Source organism: Magallana gigas, chromosome 9, assembly GCF_963853765.1.
Source record: "Magallana gigas chromosome 9, xbMagGiga1.1, whole genome shotgun sequence".
Lineage (NCBI taxonomy): Eukaryota > Metazoa > Mollusca > Bivalvia > Ostreida > Ostreidae > Magallana > Magallana gigas.
In genome coordinates this window covers 37,731,756-37,753,881 of record NC_088861.1, presented here as the reverse complement: position 1 = coordinate 37,753,881, position 22,126 = coordinate 37,731,756, and the positions used below count along the sequence as shown (strand labels likewise).

Sequence of the window (22,126 nt, the reverse complement as noted above, 5' to 3'; positions counted from 1 at the left end):
CCCGTAACATAAAAACCCTAGATATATAACGTTAGCTTATGCCAGGGACTCTAACCACTGAGCCATTTCAGACACAAGAAAGTGGGCTTTTTAAATATTATGTGTGACTAAAGCCACGAACTATCGGACTTGTATTATTTTTTCAAAACGTTCAATTGTTGGGATACAAAATGGTATTTTTAATGTATAGTGGGTCATCTCTCCACGTTTTTGTTGATTGAAATCGGTTTGTTTTCCAATAGACCTTAATTAGATTATAAGAAAAATTTGGAGCACCGACCCACTCTATAAAAGAAAATGTCTTGAAGTTCTAAAAAATGACAGTATTTGCAGGTTTTGATACGTATACGCCTATTCGAGTCAACATATTCCAAGTATTGAACATACCTACAGGTTAAAAATCAATGATTTGTTAAATATATATTGTTTTAAATGATTTAGAAAAAAAACCCATCAAATTTATTGATAATTTAATTTTTCAGTAGCCTGTCCGACCGCGTATGGGCATTTTACACGCCTTATCCACCCACCTTCTTTGTTAAATCACAACGGTTAAAAAGAAAATGATATATAATAAAAAGGTCAAACTTCAAAAACAAATATAAAAATTATTTTGTTTCTTGCTATGTATTCGTTCGGCAACATAGAACTATAAATGATATTAGTCAAATTTGGCCCCCAAAATTCGCTATTTTTAAAATGATTCAGGTACATTAACTTGTTGTGTTATTTTATAGGAGTTGACATGAAATATGTTTTTCACCCATTTATTTGATTTTTATGTACTCACTGGCAGTATATGACCTCAGAAGTGACGCTATTTTTATAATTCAATCAAAATGAACCAAAAATTGACATTTTTCTTATCTTTTTTCGAATGGGAAATATAGAGCGACTCTTTGAACAAGAACGAACTTTTTGTCACTTATAAGTATTGGAAAGATACATCTTTGGTGAAAATATTTTGTTTGTTCAAGTAGTCGCTCAATGTTTCCTTAAGGAAAAACTGTCTCAAAACAAGCCGTTTTATGCTAAAACTTAATGATGTCATATTTCTAAATTGTGGACACTAAAATCAAAATGAAAAAACTTCAAATGTATATTTGTACAAATAAAACAAAGAATTACAGTAAAATGACAATGTTCATTTTAGGGGGCCATTTTAGGCTCAACCCATATAAAGTCCTTTTATGATATTCAAAAGAAAAAATGCATCGATGCTTACCGCTTGAAAGAGGTTCCTTTTCAGCATTCTGTTCTTTACTTTTTAAATCTAAAAAACCCAAAAATGAGTAATTTTCTTTATTTAACGACATTAAATTCTAGATTAAGTAAACTTATACCTATGCAGCGAGTTGTCAATAAACAGGAAGTCACAGATGGGTTTTTGTGCACAATTCAGATGAATTGATGTAACAGAAATCTGTAATACTTTTAATATTTTAAGGAATTTATTTCTAATGCGTATTATAATGGCGGCGCAGGAGAACAATCTGGACGCTTGCCAATCTGGACGATCGCTAAAGGACTTCCGAGCATTAGCTCGACGTCTTAAATAACGCATAGAATTGAGCTCTACAACTTAAGGTCTAGGTCTAGTACATCACTCTGGAGTGTCTTTTTGGTGCTAAAACCACAATGACGTCATAATTGATTTATCACATTTTTCCCGTACTTTAAGGTTTTAAAGTGAATATTTAGAGCATGAAACAATCTCTTAACATTCTTAATTGTATCATAGGAAACGTAATTTCGAGACTTGTTTCGACACCATGTTAAAGAGGAGATGAAGAGCTTGTTAAATGCAATATTTGGAGAGACTGTACACATTCTAGTTACATCTGCATAGTAAAAAAAAATGAACAAACCTCCAGGATTTGTTACCTACATCCTTCATATTTTTAAAACATGGTTTTATTATGTTTACCAAAAAACGAAAGCCTTGATACACCCAATCAGACAAAGCTTTTGTTAAGAAGCATCATTGAAAGAACTTTTATCTTGAACTTGATAAATTTGTATCACCTTTCGTTTACTAGATCATGCCCTAACGTTTTTTTTAATTGTTATATCTTTAAGAAGTTAGGTTGTGTGGCGCCTCATGTTTTTGTAATAAAAATATGAAAGATTTGTAATATTAAGGCTGTAAAAGGATTGGAATGTTCGATAAAACTTAAACATTTTATATCTTAAGAAAAAGGTTAAAGATTTAAAAGCGCAATTGAACACACTTAGATGCATTAGATGATTATTTTGAAATAAGTTTTGGTTCATAGCGCGTTTAAAAAGAAAGAAGATGGGGGAATAAGATGGTGCAAATGCCCATTCGGTTTAGTAGTGAAATACAATTTTGTATTTATTTTTCCCCAATTGAATCTAATCAAATATATTATAATACAACTTTGCAAAAGCACAATTTCTAACTATAGTCAGTTTTTAATATATTTAAGCAAAAAAAAAAGGAAAAACAATATTCTCGGAAATTTTGGTGGTATCGAACCCGTAACATAAAAACCCTAGATATATAACGTTAGCTTATGCCAGGGACTCTAACCACTGAGCCATTTCAGACACAAGAAAGTGGGCTTTTTAAATATTATGTGTGACTAAAGCCACGAACTATCGGACTTGTATTATTTTTTCAAAACGTTCAATTGTTGGGATACAAAATGGTATTTTTAATGTATAGTGGGTCATCTCTCCACGTTTTTGTTGATTGAAATCGGTTTGTTTTCCAATAGACCTTAATTAGATTATAAGAAAAATTTGGAGCACCGACCCACTCTATAAAAGAAAATGTCTTGAAGTTCTAAAAAATGACAGTATTTGCAGGTTTTGATACGTATACGCCTATTCGAGTCAACATATTCCAAGTATTGAACATACCTACAGGTTAAAAATCAATGATTTGTTAAATATATATTGTTTTAAATGATTAAGAAAAAAAACCCATCAAATTTATTGATAATTTAATTTTTCAGTAGCCTGTCCGACCGCGTATGGGCATTTTACACGCCTTATCCACCCACCTTCTTTGTTAAATCACAACGGTTAAAAAAAAAATGATATATAATAAAAAGGTCAAACTTCAAAAACAAATATAAAAATTATTTTGTTTCTTGCTATGTATTCGTTCGGCAACATAGAACTATAAATGATATTAGTCAAATTTGGCCCCCAAAATTCGCTATTTTTAAAATGATTCAGGTACATTAACTTGTTGTGTTATTTTATAGGAGTTGACATGAAATATGTTTTTCACCCATTTATTTGATTTTTATGTACTCACTGGCAGTATATGACCTCAGAAGTGACGCTATTTTTATAATTCAATCAAAATGAACCAAAAATTGACATTTTTCTTATCTTTTTTCGAATGGGAAATATAGAGCGACTCTTTGAACAAGAACGAACTTTTTGTCACTTATAAGTATTGGAAAGATACATCTTTGGTGAAAATATTTTGTTTGTTCAAGTAGTCGCTCAATGTTTCCTTAAGGAAAAACTGTCTCAAAACAAGCCGTTTTATGCTAAAACTTAATGATGTCATATTTCTAAATTGTGGACACTAAAATCAAAATGAAAAAACTTCAAATGTATATTTGTACAAATAAAACAAAGAATTACAGTAAAATGACAATGTTCATTTTAGGGGGCCATTTTAGGCTCAACCCATATAAAGTCCTTTTATGATATTCAAAAGAAAAAATGCATCGATGCTTACCGCTTGAAAGAGGTTCCTTTTCAACATTCTGTTCTTTACTTTTTAAATCTAAAAAACCCAAAAATGAGTAATTTTCTTTATTTAACGACATTAAATTCTAGATTAAGTAAACTTATACCTATGCAGCGAGTTGTCAATAAACAGGAAGTCACAGATGGGTTTTTGTGCACAATTCAGATGAATTGATGTAACAGAAATCTGTAATACTTTTAATATTTTAAGGAATTTATTTCTAATGCGTATTATAATGGCGGCGCAGGAGAACAATCTGGACGCTTGCCAATCTGGACGATCGCTAAAGGACTTCCGAGCATTAGCTCGACGTCTTAAATAACGCATAGAATTGAGCTCTACATCTAGTACATCACTCTGGAGTGTCTTTTTGGTGCTAAAACCACAATGACGTCATAATTGATTTATCACATTTTTCCCGTACTTTAAGGTTTTAAAGTGAATATTTAGAGCATGAAACAATCTCTTAACATTCTTAATTGTATCATAGGAAACGTAATTTCGAGACTTGTTTCGACACCATGTTAAAGAGGAGATGAAGAGCTTGTTAAATGCAATATTTGGAGAGACTGTACACATTCTAGTTACATCTGCATAGTAAAAAAAAATGAACAAACCTCCAGGATTTGTTACCTACATCCTTCATATTTTTAAAACATGGTTTTATTATGTTTACCAAAAAACGAAAGCCTTGATACACCCAATCAGACAAAGCTTTTGTTAAGAAGCATCATTGAAAGAACTTTTATCTTGAACTTGATAAATTTGTATCACCTTTCGTTTACTAGATCATGCCCTAACGTTTTGTTTAATTGTTATATCTTTAAGAAGTTAGGTTGTGTGGCGCCTCATGTTTTTGTAATAAAAATATGAAAGATTTGTAATATTAAGGCTGTAAAAGGATTGGAATGTTCGATAAAACTTAAACATTTTATATCTTAAGAAAAAGGTTAAAGATTTAAAAGCGCAATTGAACACACTTAGATGCATTAGATGATTATTTTGAAATAAGTTTTGGTTCATAGCGCGTTTAAAAAGAAAGAAGATGGGGGAATAAGATGGTGCAAATGCCCATTCGGTTTAGTAGTGAAATACAATTTTGTATTTATTTTACCCCAATTGAATCTAATCAAATATATTATAATACAACTTTGCAAAAGCACAATTTCTAACTATAGTCAGTTTTTAATATATTTAAGCAAAAAAAAAAGGAAAAACAATATTCTCGGAAATTTTGGTGGTATCGAACCCGTAACATAAAAACCCTAGATATATAACGTTAGCTTATGCCAGGGACTCTAACCACTGAGCCATTTCAGACACAAGAAAGTGGGCTTTTTAAATATTATGTGTGACTAAAGCCACGAACTATCGGACTTGTATTATTTTTTCAAAACGTTCAATTGTTGGGATACAAAATGGTATTTTTAATGTATAGTGGGTCATCTCTCCACGTTTTTGTTGATTGAAATCGGTTTGTTTTCCAATAGACCTTAATTAGATTATAAGAAAAATTTGGAGCACCGACCCACTCTATAAAAGAAAATGTCTTGAAGTTCTAAAAAATGACAGTATTTGCAGGTTTTGATACGTATACGCCTATTCGAGTCAACATATTCCAAGTATTGAACATACCTACAGGTTAAAAATCAATGATTTGTTAAATATATATTGTTTTAAATGATTTAGAAAAAAAACCCATCAAATTTATTGATAATTTAATTTTTCAGTAGCCTGTCCGACCGCGTATGGGCATTTTACACGCCTTATCCACCCATCTTCTTTGTTAAATCACAACGGTTAAAAAGAAAATGATATATAATAAAAAGGTCAAACTTCAAAAACAAATATAAAAATTATTTTGTATCTTGCTATGTATTCGTTCGGCAACATAAAACTATAAATGATATTAGTCAAATTTGGCCCCCAAAATTCGCTATTTTTAAAATGATTCAGGTACATTAACTTGTTGTGTTATTTTATAGGAGTTGACATGAAATATGTTTTTCACCCATTTATTTGATTTTTATGTACTCACTGGCAGTATATGACCTCAGAAGTGACGCTATTTTTATAATTCAATCAAAATGAACCAAAAATTGACATTTTTCTTATCTTTTTTCGAATGGGAAATATAGAGCGACTCTTTGAACAAGAACGAACTTTTTGTCACTTATAAGTATTGGAAAGATACATCTTTGGTGAAAATATTTTGTTTGTTCAAGTAGTCGCTCAATATTTCCTTAAGGAAAAACTGTCTCAAAACAAGCCGTTTAATGCTAAATCTTTATGATGTCATATTTTTAAATTGTGGACACTAAAATCAAAATGAAAAAACTTCAAATGTATATTTGTACAAATAAAACAAAGAATTACAGTAAAATGACAATGTTCATTTTAGGGGGCCATTTTAGGCTCAACCCATATATAGTCCTTTTATGATATTCAAGAGAAAAAATGCATCGATGCTTACCGCTTGAAAGAGGTTCCTTTTCAGCATTCTGTTCTTTACTTTTTAAATCTAAAAAACCCAAAAATGAGTAATTTTCTTTATTTAACGACATTAAATTCTAGATTAAGTAAACTTATACCTATGCAGCGAGTTGTCAATAAACAGGAAGTCACAGATGGGTTTTTGTGCACAATTCAGATGAATTGATGTAACAGAAATCTGTAATACTTTTAATATTTTAAGGAATTTATTTCTAATGCGTATTATAATGGCGGCGCAGGAGAACAATCTGGACGCTTGCCAATCTGGACGATCGCTAAAGGACTTCCGAGCATTAGCTCGACGTCTTAAATAACGCATAGAATTGAGCTCTACAACTTAAGGTCTAGGTCTAGTACATCATTCTTGAGTGTCTTTTTGGTGCTAAAACCACAATGACGTCATAATTGATTTGTCACATTTTTCCCGTACTTTAAGGTTTTAAAGTGAATATTTAGAGCATGAAACAATCTCTTAACATTCTTAATTGTATCATAGGAAACGTAATTTCGAGACTTGTTTCGACACCATGTTAAAGAGGAGATGAAGAGCTTGTTAAATGCAATATTTGGAGAGACTGTACACATTCTAGTTACATCTGCATAGTAAAAAAAAATGAACAAACCTCCAGGAGTTGTTACCTACATCCTTCATATTTTTAAAACATGGTTTTATTATGTTTACCAAAAAACGAAAGCCTTGATACACCCAATCAGACAAAGCTTTTGTTAAGAAGCATCATTGAAAGAACTTTTATCTTGAACTTGATAAATTTGTATCACCTTTCGTTTACTAGATCATGCCCTAACGTTTTGTTTAATTGTTATATCTTTAAGAAGTTAGGTTGTGTGGCGCCTCATGTTTTTGTAATAAAAATATGAAAGATTTGTAATATTAAGGCTGTAAAAGGATTGGAATGTTCGATAAAACTTAAACATTTTATATCTTAGGAAAAAGGTTAAAGATTTAAAAGCGCAATTGAACACACTTAGATGCATTAGATGATTATTTTGAAATAAGTTTTGGTTCATAGCGCGTTTAAAAAGAAAGAAGATGGGGGAATAAGATGGTGCAATATCCCATTCGGTTTAGTAGTGAAATACAATTTTGTATTTATTTTTCCCCAATTGAATCTAATCAAATATATTATAATACAACTTTGCAAAAGCACAATTTCTAACTATAGTCAGTTTTTAATATATTTAACCAAAAAAAAAGGAAAAACAATATTCTCGGAAATTTTGGTGGTATCGAACCCGTAACATAAAAACCCTAGATATATAACGTTAGCTTATGCCAGGGACTCTAACCACTGAGCCATTTCAGACACAAGAAAGTGGGCTTTTTAAATATTATGTGTGACTAAAGCCACGAACTATCGGACTTGTATTATTTTTTCAAAACGTTCAATTGTTGGGATACAAAATGGTATTTTTAATGTATAGTGGGTCATCTCTCCACGTTTTTGTTGATTGAAATCGGTTTGTTTTCCAATAGACCTTAATTAGATTATAAGAAAAATTTGGAGCACCGACCCACTCTATAAAAGAAAATGTCTTGAAGTTCTAAAAAATGACAGTATTTGCAGGTTTTGATACGTATACGCCTATTCGAGTCAACATATTCCAAGTATTGAACATACCTACAGGTTAAAAATCAATGATTTGTTAAATATATATTGTTTTAAATGATTTAGAAAAAAAACCCATCAAATTTATTGATAATTTAATTTTTCAGTAGCCTGTCCGACCGCGTATGGGCATTTTACACGCCTTATCCACCCACCTTCTTTGTTAAATCACAACGGTTAAAAAGAAAATGATATATAATAAAAAGGTCAAACTTCAAAAACAAATATAAAAATTATTTTGTTTCTTGCTATGTATTCGTTCGGCAACATAGAACTATAAATGATATTAGTCAAATTTGGCCCCCAAAATTCGCTATTTTTAAAATGATTCAGGTACATTAACTTGTTGTGTTATTTTATAGGAGTTGACATGAAATATGTTTTTCACCCATTTATTTGATTTTTATGTACTCACTGGCAGTATATGACCTCAGAAGTGACGCTATTTTTATAATTCAATCAAAATGAACCAAAAATTGACATTTTTCTTATCTTTTTTCGAATGGGAAATATAGAGCGACTCTTTGAACAAGAACGAACTTTTTGTCACTTATAAGTATTGGAAAGATACATCTTTGGTGAAAATATTTTGTTTGTTCAAGTAGTCGCTCAATGTTTCCTTAAGGAAAAACTGTCTCAAAACAAGCCGTTTTATGCTAAAACTTAATGATGTCATATTTCTAAATTGTGGACACTAAAATCAAAATGAAAAAACTTCAAATGTATATTTGTACAAATAAAACAAAGAATTACAGTAAAATGACAATGTTCATTTTAGGGGGCCATTTTAGGCTCAACCCATATAAAGTCCTTTTATGATATTCAAAAGAAAAAATGCATCGATGCTTACCGCTTGAAAGAGGTTCCTTTTCAGCATTCTGTTCTTTACTTTTTAAATCTAAAAAACCCAAAAATGAGTAATTTTCTTTATTTAACGACATTAAATTCTAGATTAAGTAAACTTATACCTATGCAGCGAGTTGTCAATAAACAGGAAGTCACAGATGGGTTTTTGTGCACAATTCAGATGAATTGATGTAACAGAAATCTGTAATACTTTTAATATTTTAAGGAATTTATTTCTAATGCGTATTATAATGGCGGCGCAGGAGAACAATCTGGACGCTTGCCAATCTGGACGATCGCTAAAGGACTTCCGAGCATTAGCTCGACGTCTTAAATAACGCATAGAATTGAGCTCTACAACTTAAGGTCTAGGTCTAGTACATCACTCTGGAGTGTCTTTTTGGTGCTAAAACCACAATGACGTCATAATTGATTTATCACATTTTTCCCGTACTTTAAGGTTTTAAAGTGAATATTTAGAGCATGAAACAATCTCTTAACATTCTTAATTGTATCATAGGAAACGTAATTTCGAGACTTGTTTCGACACCATGTTAAAGAGGAGATGAAGAGCTTGTTAAATGCAATATTTGGAGAGACTGTACACATTCTAGTTACATCTGCATAGTAAAAAAAAATGAACAAACCTCCAGGAGTTGTTACCTACATCCTTCATATTTTTAAAACATGGTTTTATTATGTTTACCAAAAAACGAAAGCCTTGATACACCCAATCAGACAAAGCTTTTGTTAAGAAGCATCATTGAAAGAACTTTTATCTTGAACTTGATAAATTTGTATCACCTTTCGTTTACTAGATCATGCCCTAACGTTTTGTTTAATTGTTATATCTTTAAGAAGTTAGGTTGTGTGGCGCCTCATGTTTTTGTAATAAAAATATGAAAGATTTGTAATATTAAGGCTGTAAAAGGATTGGAATGTTCGATAAAACTTAAACATTTTATATCTTAAGAAAAAGGTTAAAGATTTAAAAGCGCAATTGAACACACTTAGATGCATTAGATGATTATTTTGAAATAAGTTTTGGTTCATAGCGCGTTTAAAAAGAAAGAAGATGGGGGAATAAGATGGTGCAAATGCCCATTCGGTTTAGTAGTGAAATACAATTTTGTATTTATTTTTCCCCAATTGAATCTAATCAAATATATTATAATACAACTTTGCAAAAGCACAATTTCTAACTATAGTCAGTTTTTAATATATTTAACCAAAAAAAAAAAGGAAAAACAATATTCTCGGAAATTTTGGTGGTATCGAACCCGTAACATAAAAACCCTAGATATATAACGTTAGCTTATGCCAGGGACTCTAACCACTGAGCCATTTCAGACACAAGAAAGTGGGCTTTTTAAATATTATGTGTGACTAAAGCCACGAACTATCGGACTTGTATTATTTTTTCAAAACGTTCAATTGTTGGGATACAAAATGGTATTTTTAATGTATAGTGGGTCATCTCTCCACGTTTTTGTTGATTGAAATCGGTTTGTTTTCCAATAGACCTTAATTAGATTATAAGAAAAATTTGGAGCACCGACCCACTCTATAAAAGAAAATGTCTTGAAGTTCTAAAAAATGACAGTATTTGCAGGTTTTGATACGTATACGCCTATTCGAGTCAACATATTCCAAGTATTGAACATACCTACAGGTTAAAAATCAATGATTTGTTAAATATATATTGTTTTAAATGATTAAGAAAAAAAACCCATCAAATTTATTGATAATTTAATTTTTCAGTAGCCTGTCCGACCGCGTATGGGCATTTTACACGCCTTATCCACCCACCTTCTTTGTTAAATCACAACGGTTAAAAAGAAAATGATATATAATAAAAAGGTCAAACTTCAAAAACAAATATAAAAATTATTTTGTTTCTTGCTATGTATTCGTTCGGCAACATAGAACTATAAATGATATTAGTCAAATTTGGCCCCCAAAATTCGCTATTTTTAAAATGATTCAGGTACATTAACTTGTTGTGTTATTTTATAGGAGTTGACATGAAATATGTTTTTCACCCATTTATTTGATTTTTATGTACTCACTGGCAGTATATGACCTCAGAAGTGACGCTATTTTTATAATTCAATCAAAATGAACCAAAAATTGACATTTTTCTTATCTTTTTTCGAATGGGAAATATAGAGCGACTCTTTGAACAAGAACGAACTTTTTGTCACTTATAAGTATTGGAAAGATACATCTTTGGTGAAAATATTTTGTTTGTTCAAGTAGTCGCTCAATGTTTCCTTAAGGAAAAACTGTCTCAAAACAAGCCGTTTTATGCTAAAACTTAATGATGTCATATTTCTAAATTGTGGACACTAAAATCAAAATGAAAAAACTTCAAATGTATATTTGTACAAATAAAACAAAGAATTACAGTAAAATGACAATGTTCATTTTAGGGGGCCATTTTAGGCTCAACCCATATAAAGTCCTTTTATGATATTCAAAAGAAAAAATGCATCGATGCTTACCGCTTGAAAGAGGTTCCTTTTCAACATTCTGTTCTTTACTTTTTAAATCTAAAAAACCCAAAAATGAGTAATTTTCTTTATTTAACGACATTAAATTCTAGATTAAGTAAACTTATACCTATGCAGCGAGTTGTCAATAAACAGGAAGTCACAGATGGGTTTTTGTGCACAATTCAGATGAATTGATGTAACAGAAATCTGTAATACTTTTAATATTTTAAGGAATTTATTTCTAATGCGTATTATAATGGCGGCGCAGGAGAACAATCTGGACGCTTGCCAATCTGGACGATCGCTAAAGGACTTCCGAGCATTAGCTCGACGTCTTAAATAACGCATAGAATTGAGCTCTACATCTAGTACATCACTCTGGAGTGTCTTTTTGGTGCTAAAACCACAATGACGTCATAATTGATTTATCACATTTTTCCCGTACTTTAAGGTTTTAAAGTGAATATTTAGAGCATGAAACAATCTCTTAACATTCTTAATTGTATCATAGGAAACGTAATTTCGAGACTTGTTTCGACACCATGTTAAAGAGGAGATGAAGAGCTTGTTAAATGCAATATTTGGAGAGACTGTACACATTCTAGTTACATCTGCATAGTAAAAAAAAATGAACAAACCTCCAGGATTTGTTACCTACATCCTTCATATTTTTAAAACATGGTTTTATTATGTTTACCAAAAAACGAAAGCCTTGATACACCCAATCAGACAAAGCTTTTGTTAAGAAGCATCATTGAAAGAACTTTTATCTTGAACTTGATAAATTTGTATCACCTTTCGTTTACTAGATCATGCCCTAACGTTTTGTTTAATTGTTATATCTTTAAGAAGTTAGGTTGTGTGGCGCCTCATGTTTTTGTAATAAAAATATGAAAGATTTGTAATATTAAGGCTGTAAAAGGATTGGAATGTTCGATAAAACTTAAACATTTTATATCTTAAGAAAAAGGTTAAAGATTTAAAAGCGCAATTGAACACACTTAGATGCATTAGATGATTATTTTGAAATAAGTTTTGGTTCATAGCGCGTTTAAAAAGAAAGAAGATGGGGGAATAAGATGGTGCAAATGCCCATTCGGTTTAGTAGTGAAATACAATTTTGTATTTATTTTTCCCCAATTGAATCTAATCAAATACATTATAATACAACTTTGCAAAAGCACAATTTCTAACTATAGTCAGTTTTTAATATATTTAAGCAAAAAAAAAAGGAAAAACAATATTCTCGGAAATTTTGGTGGTATCGAACCCGTAACATAAAAACCCTAGATATATAACGTTAGCTTATGCCAGGGACTCTAACCACTGAGCCATTTCAGACACAAGAAAGTGGGCTTTTTAAATATTATGTGTGACTAAAGCCACGAACTATCGGACTTGTATTATTTTTTCAAAACGTTCAATTGTTGGGATACAAAATGGTATTTTTAATGTATAGTGGGTCATCTCTCCACGTTTTTGTTGATTGAAATCGGTTTGTTTTCCAATAGACCTTAATTAGATTATAAGAAAAATTTGGAGCACCGACCCACTCTATAAAAGAAAATGTCTTGAAGTTCTAAAAAATGACAGTATTTGCAGGTTTTGATACGTATACGCCTATTCGAGTCAACATATTCCAAGTATTGAACATACCTACAGGTTAAAAATCAATGATTTGTTAAATATATATTGTTTTAAATGATTTAGAAAAAAAACCCATCAAATTTATTGATAATTTAATTTTTCAGTAGCCTGTCCGACCGCGTATGGGCATTTTACACGCCTTATCCACCCATCTTCTTTGTTAAATCACAACGGTTAAAAAGAAAATGATATATAATAAAAAGGTCAAACTTCAAAAACAAATATAAAAATTATTTTGTATCTTGCTATGTATTCGTTCGGCAACATAAAACTATAAATGATATTAGTCAAATTTGGCCCCCAAAATTCGCTATTTTTAAAATGATTCAGGTACATTAACTTGTTGTGTTATTTTATAGGAGTTGACATGAAATATGTTTTTCACCCATTTATTTGATTTTTATGTACTCACTGGCAGTATATGACCTCAGAAGTGACGCTATTTTTATAATTCAATCAAAATGAACCAAAAATTGACATTTTTCTTATCTTTTTTCGAATGGGAAATATAGAGCGACTCTTTGAACAAGAACGAACTTTTTGTCACTTATAAGTATTGGAAAGATACATCTTTGGTGAAAATATTTTGTTTGTTCAAGTAGTCGCTCAATATTTCCTTAAGGAAAAACTGTCTCAAAACAAGCCGTTTAATGCTAAATCTTTATGATGTCATATTTTTAAATTGTGGACACTAAAATCAAAATGAAAAAACTTCAAATGTATATTTGTACAAATAAAACAAAGAATTACAGTAAAATAACAATGTTCAATTTAGGGGGCCATTTTAGGCTCAACCCATATATAGTCCTTTTATGATATTCAAAAGAAAAAATGTATCGATGCTTACCGCTTGAAAGAGGTTCCTTTTCAGCATTCTGTTCTTTACTTTTTAAATCTAAAAAACCCAAAAATGAGTAATTTTCTTTATTTAACGACATTAAATTCTAGATTAGGTAAACTTATACCTATGCAGCGAGTTGTCAATAAACAGGAAGTCACAGATGGGTTTTTGTGCACAATTCAGATGAATTGATGTAACAGAAATCTGTAATACTTTTAATATTTTAAGGAATTTATTTCTAATGCGTATTATAATGGCGGCGCAGGAGAACAATCTGGACGCTTGCCAATCTGGACGATAGCTAAAGGACTTCCGAGCATTAGCTCGACGTCTTAAATAACGCATAGAATTGAGCTCTACAACTTAAGGCCTAGGTCTAGTACATCATTCTGGAGTGTCTTTTTGGTGCTAAAACCACAATAACGTCATAATTGATTTGTCACATTTTCCCCGTACTTTAAGGTTTTAAAGTGAATATTTAGAGCATGAAATAATTTCTTAACATTCTTAATTGTATCATAGGAAAAGTAATTTCGAGACTTGTTTCGACACCATGTTAAAGAGGAGATGAAGAGCTTGTTAAATGCAATATTTGGAGAGACTGTACACATTCTAGTTACATCTGCGTAGTAAAAAAAAATGAACAAACCTCCAGGATTTGTTACCTATATCCTTCATATTTTTAAAACATGGTTTTATTATGTTTACCAAAAACGAAAGCCTTGATACACCCAATCAGACAAAGCTTTTGTTAAGAAGCATCACTGAAAGAACTTTTATCTTGAACTTTGATAAATTTGTATCACCTTTCGTTTACTAGATCATGCCCTAACGTTTTGTTTAATTGTTATATCTTTAAGTAGTTAGATTGTGTGGCGCCTCGTGTATTTGTAATAAAAATATGAAAGATTTGTAATATTAAGGCTGTAAAGGGATTGGAATGTTCGATAAAACTTAAACATTTTATATCTTAAGAAAAAGGTTAAAGATTTAAAAGCGCAATTGAACACACTTAGGTGCATTAGATGATTATTTTGAAATAAGTGTTGGTTCATAGCGCGTTTAAAAAGAAAATTTGTTAATTCACCACGGTTAAAAAGAAAATGATATATAATAAAAAGGTCAAACAAATATAAAAATTATTTTGTATCTTGCTATGTATTCGTTCGGCAACAAAGAACTATATATGATATTAGTCAAACTTGGCCCCCAAAATTCGCTATTTTTAAAATGATTCAGGTACATTAACTTGTTGTGTTATTTTATAAGAGTAGACATGAAATATGTACGGACCCCAGATTGGGTTCAAATGAATGTCACCAAATTTAATAAAACTTATATGGAAAATTAAAAGTGTATATGAGATTTATTTTGCATAAAAAAAAATTTGGCTGAGACACATCATAGAGGTTATGGCCCAAATATTCATTTCAGGGTTAACCCATAGCAAACAGGCTAAACAATCAACAATTCGGTGTCATTTTATGAAAAATCCCAAGATAAGTTTATAAAATTTTAGCAATAATTTAAAGATAAACATACTGTATTTATTATTTATTTTAGTTTTGGAGATGTGTTTTGTGTATTAAGAAAAAGAAATGCATATAAAAACTCTGAAAATCTTGGTTTTGGCTAAAAGAGTTATCGCCCTTTGTAAAACTCTCTAGTGACTACAGTGAAAGAAGGTAAAAACAGTCCGATTTGTAAGCATGTCGTTTGGAGTATATTTATACAAACCTTTGGTTTTTACTAGTTTTATACCAGTTTACAGTATTTTTATGACCTTACATTGATAACTTCAAAAGAAAGTAACCAACATGCAATGCAGCTTTGTTGGGAGATGTGAATTAGACTGCTCTGAAGAAATACAGCATCTCGTGAATTTCAGCTTGGATCATGTTTGTATTATTTTATCTGAAGTAGGCCTAAAACCTTGTGTCGCATTCGCTAAATACAACAACTATCAAATATGCACGAGCCATTTTAACTTTTATTTGAAATCAAATACAAAACGATCAAGAAGGAAGCTGTGTCAAATCCCAAGTTTGCTAAGCTCCCACCCTCACATAGACAACACCAGAGAAGATGGACTTGGATCTCTTCCTATTCGTACGCATATAAAAAGTGCAAGCAGGGGATTAAAGGAGAGTGATATCATCCATTTGATTAGTCATGCTGGTATAACACTACCTGTGAATACACGTAAGTATCTTTTATAGATTATTAGTTCTTATTTAAATATATTGATAAAAAAGACTAACCTTGTGTTCATTACACATGTCATGTACATGCAAATAATAATGGTTTCTGTCACATATTTTAATAGAATGCTAATTTTAAAAAGTTTTTAAATCAAAATTAATGTTAACATATCTTTGATTAACTTGAATTGTATGATCATAAAGGATTCTCCAAAATTTATTAGGTAATAAAATAATTATTTATATAAAAAGACCCATTTTGGCAATCTGTCAACATAAATTAAAACGCTTTGAATTATTTTGAATTTATTGTTCATGTAGCATGCTGTACCATGTGTCTTAAGAAAATAAGAGAGGAACATGAGAATGAAGAGGATCATTACATGGAGTGTTCAACGTCAGACAAAGACAAGGTTCAGTAGCAATCTTTATTTTGAATTCCACTGAACCCAATCACAACTTCTCAAGCCTCCGGGCGGAGCTCGGAAAAACACCTTGAATGTATTTTGATACTGAATAAAGTATTGAATTTTATTACCGCGGCATTTATATGAATTAAATTGATAAATAATGAAAGAAAAAAAAGAAAATAAAGTTCGGAATAACGTAATTCTCTTCGGCTATTTCTGACGACAAAACGTGTACGTTTTACATCTAAAACATGACGTCAACATGTAGACTGAGCACGCGACGTTTAGTTAAACTTTGTCTAACGATTTGAGTAGGCAACCAAGCGGAACCTACTGTATGTGTTTCAAATAAATTTTGTTCTACAAAAATCAAACTGCACCCTGTAAAATCTGCGCTCGGTCCAACGGTCACACCGTTTACATATTAATGTGAATGATTGTTGGGCCTATTCAAAGACTTACGATGTCTGCAGTCTCCACACCCAGAAATAAAATAAAAAAACTTTGCCTCTGCTTTTTTCTTGTACATCTTTATATTTATTTATAACACATCACTGCCGTATGAAACTATTTATTGCATTGATAATTTAGCTAAAATAATCAAGGATAACTTTCATCCATGCTGTAAATCTGCACATAAAAATCTTTAAAACGTTTTGATAAGTGGTGTTTTCTATTGAATTGTTACAAGCATTTTTTGAACTCTGATTTGTAAAGACTCTATTGTTTAAACCATTTACGGTTGGTAATCTGGATTTAGAATAAAAAGTGTTAGGGAAGGCTCATAAAAAATAAGGTCGGTCGGGAAACTGGAAACACACATTTTTTTTTGGCCTAATGTAATCTTCCTAAGATCGCTGGAAAGTGGTGTGATATTCCCTGTAAATCTTATACATCACTCCCAGTGTTTATATCACACGGGTAGGCAAATTTACGGTTTATATCACACAGGGCGGAAAAGGGTATGTTTTCTATAAGTATATGATATAAAATTCTAACATCCAGTAACTTCAATACATTCGAGGCGTTTTTCTGAGCTCTGCCCAAAAGGCCGGAGAAAGTGGATAAAAATTACATACCATCGCAAATCATGAGAGATCCAATACACATATAATTATTATTATTCTTGCGTCATATTTTAACTACCAATTTGAAATTTGATTCTGTTTTTGAATTTATAGCAACTGCAGCAAGCTACTTCCACTGAGACGGAAGGGTCTTACCTCTCAGTAGCAAGGGAACCACCTAGCATTACAGTAAGTAATCTCAAAAAGTAAAGTGTACCAGTGTGTGGTATAAATAGCATTGATGTTCATTGATATAATTTTTATATGAAACATCACTTTTAAAAGAAATATGTTAATTATTCAGTGAATTTGAATTGTCATCTATATATTTTGACACATTTACACTATTTACAATTCCATTCTACATGTACATATGTATCACTTTTCCTAAGTATCAATTGTACTGAGGTTTTTTAAATTTTTCTAAAATGCTTATGTTACAAAAATTTATGATATGGAATATTTACAATATCTTGGTAATGATTTTCAGGTTACCGAAGATACAATTAGTACTCAAACTTCTTGTGAAAATACTGAAAGTACATGTAGCCTTTCTCAGACATCTTGTGAAAGTAGCATGGAATGCCTCTCTCAAGTAAGTACAATAGAGAGACATATATTTACATGAAATATATGACAATAAGTAAAATATGAGAACAGTCAAATTAAGTGTCAAATGAATCTAATCATTTGATATATCAATATGTATCAATTTGAAATCTAATTTTTAACATCTCTTTTGATAGAGCCTAAATACCTATGAGTAATGTTCTGGCAAATCAAAAATAACAAGTACACAAGTCAATTGGTATGAAGTCATTTCGCCCCATATTAAAATTTGCCTCTGATGTTGAGGAGGAGATAATTGTATTACGGCTTTGACATTGCTTTTAATAGAGTCTAAACACCTACAAGTAATGTTCGGGCAAATAAAAAATAAAAAAGTACACAAGTCAGATGGTTTCATTTAAAATTAAGACTTTGTTTTATAATACCGTACATGTAGTATTTAAATCTAAAGTTTATGTTATTTTTTACAGAACTCGAACAAGAGTTTTACATTTAGCCATGACATTCAGCACCTGAATGAGTATCTTAAGATAATTGGTGAAAGAGAATTCTCAGATGATGGAAGATACCAGTGGGACTCTTACTCTAAGTCAGCTAAATCTTACTACGCCAAACGATTTAGAAACATCTTGACAAAATTGATCACCATAATTTTCCAAAAGAATGTTGAAGAAGTGGTGAAGAATCTTCTAGTGTCTGAAGAAAATCAAAAAATGACACCCAGTATCATACCTGAAGGAACATTTGGACCACTCGTTCATGTATATCAATCTTCAGAAACATGTCATCACAGACGGCAAATTCTCTCTTTTTTTACGCAAACTTTATCATTCAAAGAAGCAAAATCCCTTTTACCAAACATAACAGAATCAAAGTACTATGCTGCTAAGAATCATGCAAAGAATGTTGGCCCTGGTCTTCCTGTAGGTACAACTTCTACAAGAAAAAGAATGGATCCAGTGAAGTTGGACAGTTTTCTGGATTTCATTACTTCTCCTCATGTTATTCGAGATCTACCATATGGAGAAAGAAAGATCAAATTGTCAGACGGAACAGTATATGAAATGCCAAACGTGATTCGTTGCATGGGATCCAGTGATGTTATTCAACAGTATAAAGCCTACTGCTCTGAAAATAACATTTCTCCTCTTGGTAAGTTAAAATACAAATTTCAGATACTGATTAAGTAAGCTGTTACCCAAGTAATTAATATAATTGTACTAGTGCTTTAGATAAGAATCTTATTAAATGTAGGCAACTAGTATATAAAAGAAAATATATATGTATCATATGTTTACTACAAAAATTACTTAATATGTTGTGGACATTTTACCAGGTGACAGTACAATGTATAGGATCCTGTCTGAGTGTGGAGCGCAAATAAGAACCAGTCTCGAGGGTATTGACTACTTCATTGCTGAGGGAGGTCGTGCATTCCGCACCATTTTGGAAGCTTTGGAGGAACTCCTGAAGTTTCAAGTTTTAAACCAACAGGAGAAAAAAGACTTCTCTGCCCTCTTTCTCCAGTGTAAACAGTATCTTCGTGCAGATTTCAAGGTATGTTTGAATGAATGTATGTTTGTATTTACGACTTATAACAGCGAATTACAGAAGACTGATAGAATTTTCAAGCAAGCAAAAGATTACTAGATATAACTCACTTAAAAGGTATTGATGTCATACCTGAGTAATCACATGACTACATATAAACCTTGCTGACCCTGTTGAGCAATCTGACAAGCTATTGAAAACTCTACCAGTATTCTGTAAATCACTGTAAAACAAAACAAGGGCCAATCAATTTGAAATTACATAGTTCAGCACATGTTGGTTTGTCAGAACACAGAACGTAAATAGACTCAGGAGTTAATCTTTGGAACTTTAGATAGACAGAAAACATATTTGTGTACATGGTGGTAGGATGCCCATGACTTTAAAATATGCTTTGGTTGAGATGACATCACAAAATATGCATTATTTTTAAACTCCTACAAAAGTGTGGGCCCTTATTGATACATATCGACCTATACCAAAGTCTGTAGTTCTATGTTTTTGCACAGTGGAGGTTAGCTTCATATAGATGATTTTTTTGTTTTTTGCTTTAGGTACACATCTCCCCAGACAGCAAGGTAGCAGATCATTGTCAGACCTTTGCCCTCAGTGATCCACTTCATCCCGAATTTGCTGTCACTTGCCAACATCACCATGATCTAGTTTGCGTGACGTGTGAACAAATGAAGGATGCGATCTCTTCTTTAATGAAGACTATCCAGTGTTCGTGCAACCATGGACTGACTGATTCACTTCGGGACTTGCAGTTCAACCTCCAAAATGTTACGCAAAGTATCACACATTTGAAACGTCATCTCATTCGATGCAGAAACAAGGACGCAGCAAAATCTGATCTCTTTGACACGATGCAACATAATGAAGTGCTTTTGATCTGTGACTGGTCCATGAAATACCTCCCACGAAAGTATAGAGAAGACCAAAGTGATTGGTTTGGGAAGCGTGGTTTACCATGGCACATCACAATGGCATTCCACAAGACAGAAACTTGTATTGAGAGCCTAGGCTTTGTCCACATCTTTCAGAGCCAGGTATCACAGGACAGCATAACTACTGCAGCCATCATCATTAATGTTATGGAAAACATTCAGTCAATTGATGCATCAATATCCTCTTTCCATGTCTGGTCAGACAATGCTGGTTGCTACAAGTCGACAGAGATGATGGCCCTCCTCAAATCACATGGCCTGGTTAGATCCTTCAACTTCTGTGAGGCACAGAATGGAAAAGGGCCATGCGACAGAACTGGAGCGACTCTAAAGTCAGCTATCCGACGCTTTGTTAACCAAGGACATGATGTTCTAACAGCACATTCAATGAAAGAGGTACGGTATTTAGATCATTTATATCATTTCTAAACTAAAAAAAAAATAAAAAAAAATGTTTGTTTGCTGAAAATCCTTATACTGTTTTATCTTTAACAATATGTACAGCACAAGGGGAGATAAGAGGTTTTTTTTTTTTTTAGAGAAACACAGATGCACTATCGCTTTTAAGAAAGAAATAGAAAATCATAAATTCAAATTGATTTATCTTTTTGATTTAGGCAATCGAGAAAACTGCAAAAAAATGTGAAGTACAGGGTTAGTGTTTCAGAAGTTGCTTCACAAAAGACATCCTTCAAGCCAATTCCTGCCATCAGCTCCTATTCAAACTTTGTATTTGAGGAAGAAGGCATACGTGTTTGGAAAGCATATGGTATTGGAACAGGTAAGTAAGCTGTTTGAATAAGTACAGTTATGTTTAAAAGCAAGAATTTTTTTACATTGATTTTTGAGATACATGTACATGAACATTTTATGCATTTGTGTACACAAAAGTGTCATTCAAATCAACATTTTATTATTTAGAGGGGAAAAAAACCCTGCAAATGTAAACATCATTGAAAGTTCATTATCTTAAAACAGTAAAACATTATGACAACAAACCACATCTGTGTAAAAAAAATTCCTGACAATCATTATACTTGGATTCAACTATAAAATTTGTAGGTTTATTGATCCCAAATACTGCCATTGGCATTCCAAGTATGGAGCACCTGCCATTGACCATTTTGGAGCAACCAGAGGACATTGGTTTCCATATGATAAAAGTCAACACAACTACAGAAACAGAAAAGACCTTCCATTGCCCAAATGAGGGTTGCGTTTGGCTCAAGTGAGGATTTATCGAACCATCTTCTTTTTGAAAAGTGTAACCTTGAATTGGAACTAAGTTCAAGTTCCATAGCAGATCTTACAAAAAGAAAGTATGTAACAAAAATATCTCATTCAGAGAATCTGAATCTGAAGTTATGTTTGACTGAAGACACAGAGACACAAGCAGCAGATAGTGAATTAAACTCTGGCTGGGCTTTGAAAGATGAGAGACGCTCAAGGAGATTTAATGAAAATCAGAGAGATTTTTTAGTCCAAAAATTAAACGTCGGACTTCAGACAGGAAAGAAAGAGGACCCTTTTATTCTCTCTGAATCCATGATGTATGAAAGAAGGGCAGATGGTACAAGGCGTTTTTCATACGATGAGATACTGTCCATGCAGCAAATAACTTCCTTTTTCTCAAGAATGAGCAAGAAAAACAAGATGGCTGAAGCTGAAAATTGGGAAGCCAAGAAGGAAACAGA

The 22,126-nt window shown here is 31.9% G+C and overlaps 2 protein-coding genes across 2 annotated transcripts in view; one reads left to right on the top strand and one right to left on the bottom strand.

Annotated features, from left to right (window-relative positions):
• The window catches only part of LOC136271807 (transforming growth factor beta-1-induced transcript 1 protein-like), a 61,102-nt gene that overhangs the window by 20,992 nt on the left and 17,984 nt on the right, over positions 1 to 22,126 (bottom strand). The gene's annotated exons all lie outside the window — the stretch shown is intronic.
• On the top strand, positions 14,977 to 21,646 carry LOC117690470 (uncharacterized). Its single transcript, XM_066071689.1, has 9 exons — positions 14,977 to 15,888; positions 16,209 to 16,300; positions 17,479 to 17,553; positions 17,855 to 17,959; positions 18,405 to 19,086; positions 19,271 to 19,491; positions 20,040 to 20,828; positions 21,050 to 21,213; positions 21,495 to 21,646. Exons 1-8 carry the CDS (start codon positions 15,504 to 15,506, stop codon positions 21,089 to 21,091), a joined length of 2,391 nt encoding a protein of 796 aa, XP_065927761.1. The 5' UTR covers positions 14,977 to 15,503; the 3' UTR covers positions 21,092 to 21,213; positions 21,495 to 21,646.

Excerpts from the sequence above, each read along its gene's own strand:
- LOC117690470 (XM_066071689.1), top strand. The coding sequence starts at position 15,504 with ATGCAATGCAGCTTTGTTGGGAGATGTGAATTAGACTGCTCTGAAGAA. Across the intron at positions 16,301-17,478 it reads CAACGTCAGACAAAGACAAG|CAACTGCAGCAAGCTACTTC; the intron begins GTTCAGTAGCAA and ends TTGAATTTATAG. Across the intron at positions 20,829-21,049 it reads CAGCACATTCAATGAAAGAG|GCAATCGAGAAAACTGCAAA; the intron begins GTACGGTATTTA and ends TTTTTGATTTAG.